Raw genomic sequence first — 17657 nt, forward strand, 5'->3', positions numbered from 1 at the left:
TGTTACCCAATTTGTCTTTGCTATCCAACAACTCAGAATTTATCTTTCATTTGAGCGGCTTTTGTGTTAGGACTTATCTACTTCTGTCTCCAATTCTGTTCATGAGCACCTCGAGCAGCTGATTAGTCAACACTCAGAAAGGATCTGGCAGCTAATATGATGGGCCATTGATGCTCTGCAGCTGCTAACAATGTTTTCCAGCTGCCAGCTGTCTGGCCATTCAAAAGCACTTGTGATTCTTACAAACCACTTGATGTGGTCATAGAACTTCCTTTGGGCCACAGGGCACAATATCCTAGTAGCCAACTCTGGTCCCTGTGACTGAGGATAACCAGCAGCTGAAATAACATAAGGCAGGAAGAAATGGATTTTCTACCACTGCCAATTTTTAAGATTTGAAATATACTCCTGGGCTAAGTTCTAGCCTAGATGCTGAGACATCTTCCTCCATGAAACGTGGTTGACATACATTTTTTCTTGGGGATGCACAATTCAGGGTGCTCTAGTTCACATTCCACAGCCTAGATCTCCTAGTTATTCCTCAGAAGAGACAGAGGAAGGCTGTTAGATCAACCTACTGCCCCTGATTATCACCAAAAGCTTAAAGTCTACCTTCTGGAATCAAAAAAAAAGAAATGTTAAGTATCTCCCTCACACATACTGAAGAGCCTGGCACTCAGAATTGAACTACGCCATCGATGTCACTCACCAAAAGGTTGCTAAAACTGAAATCTAGACTCATGTCCTGATGAGAACAAGCCATCCTTGCTATTTTATGCACAAGTAGCACATTATAGCTGTCTCCTTTGGCCTGAAGGTTCATGCTCCTCTCTGCTATTACACAGAGTGTACACTTGCTCTGCTGCCACTGGGGAAGCAACATTTTCTGAGGTCTTAAATGGCATTAAGAGGGACTTGTGGTAGTGCTCAGATGTCTAAGAGTTTTCCTGCTTCTTCAAATCTTGTTTGAGAAAAGGCCAGAACAGCAATGAGTGGCATTAGATTTTGACCCTCCTTAGAGACCAGGAAATATAGTTTTTGCTTATGTCTTACGTGAGACATAAAGGAAGACTTGGTAGGCAGCTCCTTTTTTTTCCCCTCTTTTTTTTTTACACATGTTTAGAGGGACGATATTTTCCATCTTCCCCTTTATTACAGCTGGAATCTTTCTTTTCTCAGTTTTTTCACCAAGACTTGCCAATAAAACACCAGAACAACATGCTGCTTCCTTTAACGGGTTCTGTGAAAGAAAAGAGCCTTCAAGGTACCACACTGAAAGCATGCAGGCAAAAATTAAAGTGCCAATACACAGGTAGCTGTATAGGACTGAATGAATAATGCTGTTCCCTTTTATACATAGAGTGAAGGAAGAAGTCACTAGTGTCAATAATCACAACCCTCTAGCTCTTATTTTTTCAAGAGCCTGGTGCTTGAATTTCTGTAAGTATGGTAATTGTGAAACTATTTTTTAAATTAATATAAGCCATTATTTTTTAAAACTATGTTAAAACTGTATATAAGGCCAGAAGGGATCATTGTATCTCTCTCTTGCATAATAAATCAAAGAGCTTCACTAATAATTTCTGTATCAAACTACCATAACATCTGTTCGAGCTGTTCAAAAAAATACCCTTTGAGACACCTGGCGGCAAATAATTCCCCACATTGCTGCTCAGTAGTAGCAGGGATATATCAATTAAATCAACAGGCTGTATCAAGAAACATGTTCATGCTCCTTACAGCTAGTTTTCATTCTGCTGCTTATGTTTTGCCTTATACCATGCATTTTGAACAAAGCAACGATTTCATCTCCCACACATTTTGGAAGTTTTAGGCATCTTCTACCTTCACTCAGACCATTCCCCTTCTCAGTTGGGAATACTGCAATGTTTTGCATAAAACAGTTTGCAACTGCTAATGAGCCACAGCTAATGCTATGATAAACAGAGGTAGGTTAATCTTGCATTCTGGATTGCTTGGTACTTGAAAGAGAATATATATGCACACAGAACTTCGATTTTGCATGTATGTTGCTGCACAAATCTCTCAGAGGACACAGGTTTTTCCCCACATCTCTCTACATCTGAAATATTAATTCTTGTTTCAAAGTTTCTTAGATTTCAGGTCTAAGCCCTGTTGAAGTCAGTAGCTAAATTCTCCTTGACTTTAAGGGAACTGGTTCACTCTGTGTTGTCAGTACTTGAACTCAAGGCTTTTGAAAATGGAACAAGAGAGTCTTTATTTTGCACTAGAAGTTACTGGGGCATTCTACTGATACTCCAAACAAATACAGCCTCTGTCTTGACGAATTTATGACCCACATTTGAGTTAAAAGTGCAGTCCTAAATATTTCAAGGTATTGACTTGTTTGATATTATGTGGACGTGCCAACACAAGTCCTTGTAGGATCTGAGCTCAAACATGTAGGGCACAGCATGAATTACTGTTCTCTTTCTTTCTGTTTTCATTATGTTGTCAACAAAAACTAGATCCAATGCTTGCATTTTTAGTGACATCGTTACTCTCCTATAACACGATTGTTGTTTCTTATAAACAGCTGCCAACCTTAACCCCACTGCCACTGCTGTTCTTACCATTTGGTAAAACCCCAGTGACAGGAAAATGCCCGTCGCTTATAGTGGAAGTTTTATTGTCAAGGAGTTCAAAAACCGCACTGGTCTGCAAATTCTAAAGGCTAAACCTGATAGCACTGCAAGTCACATTAAAAAAAAAAGAAAGAAAAAAATACAATTAAAAGCAAGAGACAAAATCCAGACCCACAAACCCACTATAAAACCCTAGAAATATTCTCTATAAACACCTTGATTTTCTTTCAAATGTCATTACAGATTTCTTATGCAGGCATCTCTCTTGTTATTGAATAATCAAAATTCCCCAAGACTCAGGTTTTCTGGGGGCTCAGTGCTGCTGGTGAGATAGCTTCTAGTCTGCAGTTTGAAATAAATCTTGGAGCATTTCAGAAACAGTAATTTTCATGCTTAGTAAATGTACAATGCTACAAGAAGCATTTAAAGTGCCTGTGTGGGCACTTCTGAAAGGCTCCTTGATTTGACACTTTCCTATCTGATTTCAGCAATATGGGCAGGCCACATGGTTTTGTGGTAGAAAACAGGATAGATGTAATTTTAGATGAGAGCGCCAATTGCACACAACTGAAAGGACTGTGGAAGACCCAATTTCTGTTTCTGGCCTTGTCCCCAGGAGAGTTGTTCCTGGGTGACAGTGGAAACTTACATCAGAGTCCCGTGCCTCAGTTTTTTCTTCACAGCAGGAGAACATCTTTTGTAGAGCACTTCACAGAAAGCCTTTTATAGAAAATCACTCCGTGAAAGTTCTTCAGCTCTTTTTTAAAATTAAAAGTTTTCCTTGCCTTTACTGAGTGACAGATGCAGAGGTCATGATTTTTTTCCCTTGTTGAACACCAAGGAAGATGTTGTCTTTGTTTCTAACATAAACTGGGTTTCTAGGCCACAATCCTGCCAGCTGCTCTTGTATGTGTTTAAATCTAAGATTCAGAGGGAATCTCAGTGGATGCACTGTCTGAGCATCATCACTTCCAGAAGCCAAAATCCTATTTTCTTTAGTTAGACATAAATCATTTTCCTCTAAAAAGAAAAACGTTTTTTTAAGACAGTTACAAATAGGACACAAGTTTTATTCCTGGGGTATTATTTATGAAATATTATCAGTTTCTTGGCTCATATCTCAAGCTGAAGTAAACTGGCATGGATCCATTACAGATCCATTATCATTAACTTGAGTAGCAATTGGGAACCAGATGGCACAATGGTTTGGGGCACTAACTTTCTGACGCCTATTTGTCTAGACTGCTCCATGAGGAGAATTGAATAACATCATTTGGCTTTGTGTGAGCCGAAAGTTTCAGCAGTTTTTCCAAGATGACCTTCAAGGATATGTATATGAAGATACAGATATATACATATATATAAATCAAGATCCTGCATTTTCTGGGGGTTTTGTTGGTGCTCTCATGTAAAATGATTGCTATTTTTGTGCACACAAAAGAATTCTTCTTTAATTTACTAAGAACACATGCCAAAGAAAGATCTATAAGTTTATGACTGATGGCAAGTAAATGTTTTTCAAACATTCAGTTATTTCATTACATGTACTAGGTTCCAAGTTCATTTTTCCCTCAGAAGTTCAATATTTGTCACTCCATTTAACTAATAAGATAATGCTCAATTTACATAGTTTCCCTATTTGACTACAAAGCACTGCTGTTATTTCTCTATACCACATAACAGAAACAGTTACCTAAATACGTTCTTAATTCCTGACTACGTTTAAGAAAAAAAGAAACATAAAACTTTGGAAAGCTTTTAAAAATTAAAAATAAATTATTAGAGAGCAACATTTTAAATAAGCCTTAACCTGCAAAAAAGTTTTATTTTTTAATTTGTTCAAGAGAAGCATAAGTTTTCAAATTACTTCCAACTTCTTGTATGAATGGAGGTGTCATTTCAGATGGTACAGGACTTTCTAGTTTAGCAGAAAATGGTTTAGTGAGATAGCAGAAACTGAAGTTAAAGAAATCAGTATTATACATATGTGAAGTAATTAACAATTAACACAAGCTCATCTAAAGGCTTGCAAATTTTACAGTTTTTAACATCTCAATTTAAAGACTGGATGACTTTCTATATTCATGCTCCAGTTGAACCAGAAGCATGCTGCAGGGATTACTGGGTAATGCTCATGGCTAATGATAAGAAGGGACTCAAATTATCTGGAACATAACAGCTCCTTCTGTTCTTAAAATCTGTGAATCTTCCAAGAACTTTTCCACTAAACCCACAGAAGAATGAAGACTGCAAATATTTTTGAAGGGGAAAAAAGAAGCAAATAATCGTTCTAAAAAACCCACATGCGTACTTGAGGATTTCAGCAATATCTTGAAAATATAAAGTACTGCTGAACTCCCAGTCACTTGTATATACAGAAATCTGCTAAAAAGCTGTAATGCCTGTAGCATTTCTGGTGCACCCCTCTTAAGTGCTGTTTCATGCAATCAGCCTCTCTCCTGCCTTTTTCACCCACCAACCTAGTTCCTCACTCTTGCACTTTTTTTATCACTCCCGTTATCATTTGTTCTTTTAGGGTATTTTTCTTATGAGACTATCAGGCCCAGTTGCAAGAGACCTCTCCACTCTTGCAAGACAACTGCACATCCTTCCCTTGTGCACACAGCACGGGGCAGTCAGGAGTAAGCAAAGTCAGCAAGAAAAGATCTTGTTGGGATCAAGCAACATAGGCCTCCACTGCCACCACCAATCACCCTATCATATGCTTGACCCTATAGTGCAGTTAATGAGTATAATGGTGTCTTCTTCAGGAGCAATCCTCTGTAGCCTGTGCCAGCAATTCTTGCATTTTATGAGTAAATCCATGTGACGAAACAGTAGGAATGTCATCAGCAAAGTGGGCAACCAAGGAAAGCATAAGCTTGATACCAGCATGAGAAAAGCTCCACAGAAATGTGCCAAGAGTAGAAGTCTGTAAAGTTTTTTATGAGATATGCGAACTGCAATGCTCATTGTCAAAGCACTCAGTTGAGATAAGACTCGTTATAACAAGTTTAGTTTGTTGACGGGCCTGATTGCATTGGAGTAACTAACCTCAGTGCCTTCAGCACGCTCATGGAGTGAGGGAGAAAAGGGAGAACTGCAAGTGTGACTGTGATTTGGTTTGCATACCGAGGCTCTTGTTGGGCAGGTACACCTAGAAACAGCTATGCATCACAACCCACGTGGCTGCCCACAACTTCAGGTTTCATTCTTAGTTTCAGGAATGTGAATCCTCATGGACATGGCAATGGCTTCATGTCAGCAAGGAGACAGATGTTCTCCTCAAAAGATTTCTTTCTGTTGGATTTGTGTTTCCTGCTGAGGTGGATGAGGGGGTCTAGTGATGTCTGATTTCTGAATCACATGTTTCATGCTCTGACAATTAATTGAGGTATGAAAAAGATTTGCCTGGATTAGACTGGCCCTGCTGGTTCAGCAACCTGTGACTGTAGGCTTTTATGATAGAACATACTATCACATTCCTTCCCCAGTAACTATAGTTTTTCCAAGACACAGTTACCTTGTCACGTGAGTAAAATGTAAGATAAAGCCAAGCTCCTTCTGCTCTGCAACCTTGTAAAGAAAAGTGAGAAGATGCAAACTGCAGGTTGAGCTGACTGGACTGATGCTGTACTGATGTTCTGGCATAGTACCACCTCTCTGCCCACAGGCCATGACAAGAACCAGTACTCTTACAATGCTACTTGTGGACAAACAACAATAAGTCAAGGAAGCGCTGTGAGGTGCCAAGTGGCTTTACAAGCCTGACTCTTTGTAAGCTCAGGCCTCTATAATCTCCAAAGCCAGCAGAATAAACTCAGGCAAGGAACATGAAAAGATACTGCATTTCTCCCTTCATCAAGAAGAAATGCAAAGCCTGTTTCTTTGACACATTTAACCCAACAAACCAAGATCAATGTGGATGTGTATTCTAGAAAACTTCTTCCAGCCATTCCAGCATGCAGACATCTTCTCTGAGAACAAGCACATACTCAAAATTATCTTGCTGTTCCATGGGAAGGAGTTCAAGGTAGAACATCAAGTTTTCTGTATTTCAAAAGTTGATGGATCACAGTTTGCTCATGTAGCCTTTAATATTTATCATTATGACTCCAATTATCCTAAGAGATACTGAACATCTTGTCTTCCTTTCCAATCTCCTTCCTTTGGATATATCTCTTGAATAAATAAATTCAACCTTTTGTCCTTTCTACCTAGTAAGCCCTGCTTAGTTAATCTATTCAGCCAAGTCATTACTAAAATTTCTGTCTTTATTTTTAACCTTCCATATTCTCAGGATTTCCTTAGGCCCTACAAGCTGCAGTTTGTGCCCCACGACAACGTCTCATTAAAATGACCTTACTGCTCAGATCTCTATGCATTACAATCAGCCATTACTCAGCTGAAATCAATGAAGGGACACTGATTTATGAGATCTGTCTGTTCATTATCTTCACTTCTGTTAACTGACCTTTCAATGAAAACAAGCAAAGGGAAGGGGGAAAAAAGCTGTCATGGGAATAAGATAAAATACATTATGAAGATGAATAAATTTTCTACCTTGCTGAACAAAAGTATTTCACTTGAAAGACAACCCCTAAAGAAATTGTCAATAGTCTTCAACTAGTGCCCTAATCACAGAATCATAGAATCATTTAGATTGGAAAAGACCTTTAGGATCATCAAGTCTAATCATTAACCTAACATTGCCAAGTCCACCACTAAACTATGTTCCTGAGGCTATAATAAATGATAATATTTCTGTAACAAGCACAAATTTGCACCAATTACTGTTGCTATGAACAGAAATCTTTTAAAAAATATATGCAAACCTCTTTTTCAATTAAGTGCCCAAATTTGGCTGATTTTGTATATTAGAGAGATCAGCCAACCACGCCAAGTAATGTGGCTGAAAACGTGTATCATTTTGTGATACAGTGCCTCAAGTAACAATAGAGCTCCATACCACAAACTATTTGTTGTATGATCTTCAAAGAGCTGAAGCTTTCATTGATCAGAATACAACACTCATTCACCTATGAATCAGAAAATGTATACCATTGCAAGTAGACTGTACTTGCCAATAAGGCTAGCAATAAACTGAATGTAAAAATGGAAAATCAGACACATTAGGAACGATTTATACAGAGATAAGTCTGTTCTTTGAGGAAGGATGATGACCTAGTTTCTCAGACCAGTCTGACAACGTCCATTCCATAAGTGAAAACATCTAAGCCGAGCAAAGCATTCTACTGCTGTGGAAAAGTAACTGTTCCAGTGCTGCAAATGGTGAGGACAAAGGCAATAATTCATGGAAGTCCTAGTGAAACAAACAGACCAGTCGACCAACATGAGGTGTCTCCCGCATGTATTGTATCTCATAGTACACTGGTAGAACAGTGACAGTGGATAATGCAGACAATAAATTCAGGGGGATAAAAAATCCTGTCTCCATTAAAGTAAATGTAAAATTGTCATTTTCAGAATCAGCTTTTTCACCCTTGTGTGTTTTTATTTTGAAGTATACACAATGAGGAGGTGACTGGTTTTCAGCACTCAGCCCTTCTACTTGTTGCCTGCTCTTAAAAAAAAAATGCATCATTGGATTTTAAGAGCTGTATGTAACACAGCTCCTCTGGCTTCTTATGCATTTCAGGAACCTGATAACAATAATAATTAAAATAAATATCTTTGCTTATTTGCATCGTCATTGCTGGATTAGCCCCAGACATTCTTTCTTCCCTCTCCTCCCTCTGTCTACCCTGTACTAGCCTTCTTTCGTTGCTCAGTGTGGTCACAGTTAATGCAAGGACTGTTGATTTTTCTTCTTTCTCCTTCACTGCCTGTTTTCAAGACTTAGCTGAAAGTAACTGTTTCATTTATACAGTATTATAATGAGGAGTATTTATGGTTTCAGTCAGGTATGTAACTTGGGAGAAGAGGTTTTGTCCCGTATACTCAATAACATGCAAGATCTCAACACTACTCTTTTGGTTTGCCTGTACATATATCCCTAAAAAAGGCAGGAAAAAAATGTTTTCTAGTGCTTGCAGCCTTCCAGACGGGAGCCTGTTAAAATCCAAAGGAATCTCACCATAAATGATGAAATTCCACAAGACAAGAGTGGGGATTAGCCTGACAAAACATCTGCCTATGTCAACAGTGTCAAGTGAAACAAAGCTCCATCAGACACTGATCCAGGCAACTTAACATCTGCACTTTGCCACCACCTTCTCGTTGGCAGCTGGGCACACTTGCAAAGTCCGTCTGCTTCTCACTGACACTGCTAAGAGACTGCAAAGCTCAATGTAAGCGTGAGTCCCTGAAAGATCTGCTTTAGGACTTCACACTAAAAGCATGGGCAGTGCTATAAACACTTCACTCTCCCTCACTGCAAATAGATAAAAGATTTTATTTCTCCCAAGAAGACAATATTACTTACTTGGGATAGCGCCTCTGCTGAAAGATGGGCAGAATCTCTGTATCTTGATTTGAATGTAGAAGCAGTAAATCCCGAAATCTTTCTGTCAGGACAAACAAAGAAGAAGAAAAGGAAAAAAAAACAAAAAACAAACCCAGACTGTGACTCTGCATTAAAAGTTCAGGCCACAAGTAAGCAAGCAGTAATATCAGTGAATTGTCTTCTCCAGCAATATTTACCAGAGGACAAAGCTACCTGAATAGGCAACAAAACACAACTGCTGCTAAGACTAGAAATCAAAGTCTTCTATAAACCCTTTTATTAATTAGTTTAAAATGTCATTTTTTAATCCAATATTGAATTCTAGTAGTGCTTACAAGTTTCTGAGGTCTGCAGACAGTTATTCTGGATATTGTGCACAAACAGCCATAAATAGTCCCTGCCTTGAAGTGTTCAGTCTAAACAGAAAGGAGGATCAACTAAGAATTCACCAACCACTCAAGGATCACAGCAGTCTAAACATACATAGATTAATTAATCTAAATTAAATTGCAGTACAAGTCTTTGTTTAACTGATTCATTGCTGTTTTCAAGGATCATTGGAAGACTGCATTGCTTTTTGTTCACTACTATGTATTTTAAAAACCGCACTATAGGGTCATGTCCAGTAGGTACGGTTTTTGTAACTTAGCTTCACCAACCACCAAGTGAAGTAGTGATTATGGTTTGTTTAGTTGTCTTTCTCTGATCCCTTTCTCTAGAGATGGTTAGATGCAATATATAAGCAAAATCTGAATGAGCCTCCATCAGTATCAATTTCTCAGTTCCTGGAAGATGAGAATCTCCTCAAAATAACTTGATACCCAGTGTCAGGGACTGAAGGGAGTTTTCCACTCAGGTCAAACCCACTTAGCACATCCTGTAGCTTTCCCTAGCATGTAAGATGCTCTGCTTCTTTCTTACATCATGTGTAACTTTTATTTAACCAGTCTTCCAGTGACACAGAAACCTAGGGCACTGGTGATGCCCTTCCCATCTGCTCGTCTCCTAGTCTTTCTGCAACACCTTATAACTGAGTCTTGAAGACTTCAGCTACAAGTTTTATCCTTCATTTGCTAAACCCCAATTCACAGCCTGTGTTGTGTGCAGAGGCTATACTAAACTAGTTATCTTTTCCATATAAGTTTTTCATTCTGGGAACTGAACCCAAGGATTTAAGTGTAATCCTTCCTCCCCTTATATTCTTATGTATCTCAAAATATCCTCTAACACTGGGTTTACAGATAAGGAAATCAAGGGACAGAAAATCAGTGAGGAAAAAAATCTGAATCCCACAGTTCTGCAAAAAAACCATAGCAGCTTTCTTACTTCTTACAGGTTAGCACATGACATTTTTTTTAACCCTTAATTTTATATACTGTTACATTTATAACTAAACTCCATTAGTTTGGATACAATTTTGCTATGTAGCCTCTGAAATGGAAAAAAAAAAACCTCATATGTCTTGAAATCATAATACTTTTAAGAAAGCACAATAAATTCAGAAGAAAAGTTCTCTTGTTAAGGGCTCAGTTTCAAAGGTAAGTTGTCTCAGATGGTCTACCTAGGTCTGCATTAGCTGGCCAAGATGTATTGCAAACATCTAGAAGATACCAGGATCTATCAGTGAAGAAACAAGGGCTGATAGATAGTATCTTCATTCCTTTATTTCTAGACCTCCTCAGTTTCAATCCTGAAAGAAAGAAGCACTTATACCTTCAAAATTTTTACTACATCTTCAGCCTTCCTTGTACCTAACCAGGACATGGATTGGACGGGGCCAACAACTGTAAACACACTGCTGTAAAGACGGAAGCAAAATTCAAAGAGCAACTTCAAGGGAACACCCTGCTCAAGGTCTTCATAAGAAGCTCGACATTACAGCTACTTCTTGACCTCTTGAACTGTTAGGAAGATGCAAAGATTTTTTCTTCTCAGTCCTCTGGTACATGCAATATGCTGTACGTGGGCATGCCCTGTCATCCTTAAAGTCAATATGCTACAATCTTCAAAAGACACTGGACAAGAACTGAAAGGCTACAATAAGCTTTCACTGGTGCAAAACATCCAATTATATATGTGTCAGAGTGAGCACATTAACTTCCACCTCTACCTCAGGAATCTCCAAATACAACTCAGGCTACTGGTGCACTTCTTGGAACCCTTTATAAAAGAGGGTTTGCACAAACAACAGCCTTTGTGTGGACCTGGTGGAGGAATGAGAGGAAGTTTTCAATGGCAAACAATGAACAATAGCACTTCCTTTCATGACTTGTGGGTTTTGACCTACAGAACATGGTGCCAGTCCCATGATTAAGGATTTGTCTTTGAGGTGGTCTGATTTACTTATTTTTTAGGGTCTCTAGCCAGGTGCAACAACAATACAAAGTATGAGAGATACGCTTTTCTTCAGTTCAATACCACACAATACCACGTTACATGCAACTGAGCGAGGCTGGTTTGGTAGACCTTGCAAAGAGTCTGCAACACTCTAGGAGAGACAAAACGCATCTCAAGGAGGGCACAGATAAGCCCTGCTCCCTTTTACTGCCCAAGACGGATGACACCTAGGTGAACAGCCATATTGCATCTCTAACGCCTAGTCCACGACTCTTTTCCTTGTGTTGCTGCCCTTTCCCATTGCTCCAGGCCGCCTGGCTACAGTCCAGGACTCAATTCAACAAACTGTGATCTTGAAAATATTTTGAATAGTAGTGTGACAGGGCTGGCCAGTACTGGAGTGAAAGCAGCCAAATTATGAAATCTGAAATTGGCCTAAACAGCTTCCCTAGTGGGCCTTGTTTTAGTTATAGTCAACTTTTGGTTTTTTCTCCAGGCTATGGCAAATTTCCCAGGCAGATGCATTTTCTTTACGCCATATGACTTTACTCATTTTTCCATGGCAACAGTTACACTACATGGTAGCATTCCACCTCATCTCACATACATCCTACACCTTCCTTCAGTACACGTAGCCTCCATGTCTTATAAATCATCATAAGAGAAACAGCACAGTGAAGCCTTTAGGATCAATTTGTCCCATAGGACCATTATGCACACGATTCACCATTCAGATCAATAATATTCTCTTTTCACACATAGAAGCGCACAGTACAAAAGTCACACTGTAAATTACACTTGCCTTTAAGGACTATCCAGCATGCTAATAGGGCAGGTGGCAAGAGCTTTGACAGCTACTGACAGAACACAGGTGCTTTTGATACTCTTACAAAAGTGCATGTAAGAAGTCTAACATTTGACAAGAGAAGACATCTTGGCTTGTATCAGAAAGGGCATAACCAGAAGGTCCAGGGAGGTTATTCTCCCTCTGTACTCGGTACTAGTGAGACCACACCTCGAATACTGTGTTCAGTTCTGGGGCCCTCACCACAAGAAGGATGTTGAGGCTCTGGAGCGAGTCCAGAGAAGAGCAACAAAGCTGGTGAAGGGGCTGGAGAACAGGCCTTATGAGGAGCAGCTGAGAGAGCTGGGGTTGTTTAGCCTGGAGAAGAGGAGGCTGAGGGGAGACCTCATGGCTCTCTATAACTACCTGAAAGGAGGTTGTGGAGAGGAGGGAGCTGGCCTCTTCTCCCAAGTGACAGGGGACAGAACAAGGGCAAACGGTCTCAAGCTCCACCAGGGGAGGTTCAGGCTGGACATAAGAAGAAACTTTTTCACAGAAAGGGTCATTGGGCACTGGAACAGGCTGCCCAGGGAGGTGGCTGAGTCACCTTCCCTGGAGGTATTTAAAAGATGGGTGGACAAGGTGCTGACAGGCATGGTTTAGTGGTTGATAGGAATGGTTGGACTCAATGATCCTGTGGGTCTTTTCCAACCTAGTGATTCTGTGAAAATATGCAATTATATTCTCCATCTTTCATTCTACCAATGCAATTTGCATTAGTTTAAGCATGCAATATCTAGCCTCCTAATGATCTTTTACATTGTTCTGAGATCAATTATGTCATCGATTATTTTGTCACTCTGCTGAATGTGTCATTGCAGACATCATCACACTCACTCTCCCATAAGTCTATCTCACAGACATCAAGAATGGATGCACAGACAAATCTTACACTGAAATTTGACTTTTAAACATGCTGAGGGTCGCCAATTCCTCCTGGCTTTCATTCTGAGCATACAGTTCCTTCCAAATCCTTGATCAGTGAGAAGTCTTCAGTTAAATTTAGATAGTTCTGCTAGGATCATACATGTTTAGCTAAATGTTTTTCGTCTCTCCTAGAGTGTTGCAGACTCTTTGCAAGGTCTATCTGTGATGACTAGGGGCTAGGTGTAATAATACAGTCTTACGCGCTGTCCTAAATCAGAAAGGCTGTAGACTATAAAGGAGAAAAGAAAGTTTGCCATCAAAAGCTTTAGAGATATAATCTGTACTCTTACATATATCTCACTTACCTGTCTCTCACCTAATTCTTCTGCCCTCTTTTCCATTCTTTGTTACTTCTCCCCTCTCCCAGCTCAACACATTCACAAGTCAGCTACTGGAATCTCAGTATAAACACCCACTAATGTCTTTATAAAATTGTTATGAAAAACCAGTTACCAAGGACAGAAGGATGCATTTAAAGGGAAATTATCCCTTTGAAATATTTAGAAGCATATCATTGTTGCTCTCAAACAGAATGAAATTGTGCTCAGTATGGTAAGTAAATGGTAATGTCAGAAAAATATGAGCAAGAGTGGGTGTAGGATCTGAAGCCATTCAAAGTGGTTACACAGTCAAGTTTCTGGAGAGGTAGAAAGAGAGACAAAGGGAAATTTTGTGACAATATTTTAATATCTAAGGCAGTCAAGGCAAAGAAAAATAATTTGCATAGAAGGTCTGTGTAAATTAGAACACATTAATATTCACATTCTGTAGTCAGAGACATTATGGCACAGGGAGCACTGGCCTTGTTTTTTGAGACAGTCACATCCCTGAAAGCCCTGCTGCTTTAGCATTTCAAAGATGATGCCAAAAGTCACACACTGTAGTTGTGTCATGCTTGACTTTAAAACCACTTCTTGTGGTTCTTCTTTCCTTGTTCTTTTTTGTTACAAAATACTGTACAGAAAATAACAGCAAAGTCACTCTGCTGAATTCTGAGAGTGCTGAAAAATCAAATTCCTGCTCTTTCAGAGTTTGATGGGTCAGTACCTGTGAGGCCATAGCAGTATATTACTGAAGTCTGAGATATTACTGTTTTCTTTATCCCAATCACCTTCTATCCAGAAGCTTCAGACCAATCTAAACCTCTAACCAAATCAGGTCTAATTGCATGTAACCAACTCAGTTAAAAACACTGTAAAACTAATAGTAATTGCTTTTTATGGGATAAGGATTTTTTATATCAGTGTTATGGATTATTTGTTAAATTAAATTTCATAAAAATAAACACAAATGTGAATAGAAAGCAACCAGAGAATGAGAGAACAGAATAGCCTCATCAGAACATTGCAGTCCAGAAGCCTTGCTGTCTACCAAAAGGTCAATCCACAGTGACACTCCCAGAAATTTGGATATTTTGCAGTCATGTTTCTGTAATTACCTGTAGCACTTCTGCACTCACACAAATCTCAGCTCTATCTTTCATGCCATGGACACTTGCAAGCCCTGTAATACCAAACTAAAAAAAATTCTGTTTAGTTTTATGCAAAACACAGAGTGGTGCGGAGCACCACTGAGGATAACTCCTCAGCACCTTGTAATAACTTGAAAAGAAAATATTAAGTAAGCTTTCTTAAAACTGCCAACAGTATTTATAAGGATTTGAGACCTACTAATCTGACTTGTTTTCAAGCTCTGTAAATTTAGAAATGCTGTCATAAGTAGTTCCTCAGTGCTCTGTAAAAAGAAGAGGTATTTAGGAAGAAATGTTTGCCAGTTAAGGGCTATAGAACTGTGATGGGCTACAAGACGGCATAAAACTGAAAAGTCCAATATTTGAGTTTGACCTGTGGCTTATTACTGGACAAAGTTTCTGTAGTTAAGGGAGTGTCACTTCTCTCCTCTTGAAGAGTCAGTGCTACAATTACCCTCGATCAGATTAAAAGAAATCACTGATGAGGTAATGTTGATGTGCTACAGGCTCCAAAATGATTACATCATAAGCCTTGAATTTCCCCCGAAACATGCATATTTTGCCAATACAGAGATAGGCTTTTTGATCAGCTTGAACTTCTGTGATTCTCAGTCCATTAAGCCTCATTGAGTTTAATTCTCCTGTTTTTTCACTATCACTTCCCTCCTCCCTGATCAGTCATCCCAAAGACTAATTAGACCCTACCATTTCCAGAGTTACTAAAGAAAAATTAAAAGCTAGTAAAAACCTAGGAACTTGAAAATTATATAAAAAAGCTTCATGTTTATATTTATTTAAGGGAAATACAGAAACTTCCACAGAAAGGCAAACGGTCTCTTCATTTTCTAAGCTTGGGGAATAAACAGTGATCATCCTGTTCAATATTGTATTTTGCAGGATTTAGTTTATTTAAGCAGAGGGGAAATATAATGAAATCAACTTATGATTACACAGGTCAGCAATGAAACTTTCAGACACTCCAGAACTGAAGAATAGCTTTCCTTTCTTTGAAGTCTCTGTATACCCCGTTTTTCCTCATAACCTGCATTTGCTTCCCCAAAAGTAGTCAGCTCCTTCTCTGCTCTAGCTGTGTGTTTATCACCATTCTCCCTCCCTCATTCTGGCATCAGCACATCCTTTCCCCAGTGGAACTCTAGGCGTTTCCTTCTGTCTTTAAAATGTCCCACCTGGTACGTAAAAATTAGCTTGGACAGATTTATTTCTAACTAGACCTCCCTCATTTACACTATAATCATACATACTGCATGATTTACGTGTGTATACCCAGACATCAGCCACTGAAGAAACAGAGTAAAGGTACTTCTTATCCAAGGAACCTTAAAAAGTTGAAAGAAGAGTGATGGGAAGGAAAAAAGCAATGCTTGCTTTGTTCCAAAACAGGGAAGACAGATGCTGAGGACCATATTTAGATGCATTTTGTACGTCTGACTTGACAAAACAGCAGTGAGCAACCCAGGCTGCCTATGAGCTATGCTGCCAGATTTGGGTTCCCCAGACAGCCAGTGAAGAGAAGCAGAAGCAGACACAACACCAAAGTTAAGCAGTCTTTATGCTCAATACCGAGTTGAAAATCCTTCTGTAGGTTATATAGCAACTCCCTGGCAAAGCTGGGGATTAGCTAGACTGCTGGAGTTCAAAACCAATGTCTTAATCAAGAAACCTTTTGTTCTCTGAGGTACTTACTATACTTGAAGACTATTTCTGTCAAGACAGCAGAGTTCACACCTCAACTTGACTCTTACAAAATGCAAGAGTAAAACAGTTTAGAAACAACACAAAATAGTAACTTCAATTTTAAATACATGCTCTAAAGCCAGTACTGTTTATGCAGAATTTATTAGCACTGAGTTCTACAATTGTTCCCTTTGGGCATGAAGGGCTGTACTTTGATTTTGACCTCCCCGTAAGCCAGTGCAGGGAGGCTCAATTACTACTTTCTTCACTAGAGGTGCACTTTCCTCTTTCACAAGATGCCAGAAGAAATAATGTGGCATCAGTGTACCCCTTTTTGGTAATGTTGTGACACTTGATCTAAGGAGTTCTTACATTCACCATAAAAAAAAAAAGTCTCAAATTATGTGAGAGAGAGAGATTCAATTGGTTCTCTCTTTGTAACTTTTAATCTCATACAGAAACTAGAGGAAGCCCAACCTTTCATAAGCTACATGGGATTTTATCAGCAAAATTGAGCTGTTGTGCAATTACTGCAATACTATCCAGCACTGCAACGCTCCAGAGGGTATGCTTCTAAAAAGCTAAGAAAAGGCATAATTTGTCAGGCTGTACTGATTCACATCTAGGCCCACCCTATCCTAATATCTTGCCTCACATGCGGACACCTATTGAAGAATCAGAACAGCGCAAGTTCCTTCTCATTTTTATCCCCATTTCCTGTATTTCAATTTGTGCTCACTGCTTCTTGTTCTGTCACTGAGCATCACTGAGAAGAGCCTTTCTCTGTATGCTTTACTCTGTGCCAGGCAAAAGTAGGTAGGACATGCCATGAGACTTGTTTCAAGATCTAATGAACCTTTCTTTGTGCAACATAAGGGGCTATTCAAGTCTGATAAGACTATATTTCATCTTCAGCCACTGTTGTTAAGGTGGATGATGCACGAAATACTTTGCATACCCAAAATACCCAGCATTGTCTTGTACAAAGCCCTCCTGCTGCATTATAAGAGAACAGGAGAAAAGTGCTAGCAGATTTTCACCTACCAAAGGATGCTCCTATTGAAACATTGCTGCTAAGTGAGTTCTATTGCTTTGTGCCAACTCCTTTCTTAAAAGTCACCCTAAATGTCACTAACTAATCAGCAAGTCTGCTTACAGCGGGGGAAAGAGAAATGTCAATATTTTGTGCTGCCTCCATTCACTACCACCTTTATATGAAACTGCAAACCTACATGTGTTTGAGGAGACAACAGCAGGCGAGGAGGCAACTGTCCAGCCACAGGCATCATACATGCTGAGCAGATTAGATGC

General features: G+C 39.3%; 1 protein-coding gene across 1 annotated transcript in view; it reads right to left on the reverse strand.

Annotated features, from left to right (window-relative positions):
- Positions 1-17657, reverse strand: part of NOX4 (NADPH oxidase 4) — a 107014-nt gene that overhangs the window by 27832 nt on the left and 61525 nt on the right. The window contains exon 13 of the mRNA XM_069883314.1: positions 9052-9133. Coding sequence (XP_069739415.1) covers positions 9052-9133 — 82 coding nt within the window. The remainder of the gene's footprint in view (positions 1-9051; positions 9134-17657) is intronic.

The sequence above is a fragment of the Phaenicophaeus curvirostris genome, chromosome 1 (genome assembly GCF_032191515.1).
Source record: "Phaenicophaeus curvirostris isolate KB17595 chromosome 1, BPBGC_Pcur_1.0, whole genome shotgun sequence".
In the NCBI taxonomy this organism is placed as follows: Eukaryota; Metazoa; Chordata; class Aves; order Cuculiformes; family Cuculidae; genus Phaenicophaeus; species Phaenicophaeus curvirostris.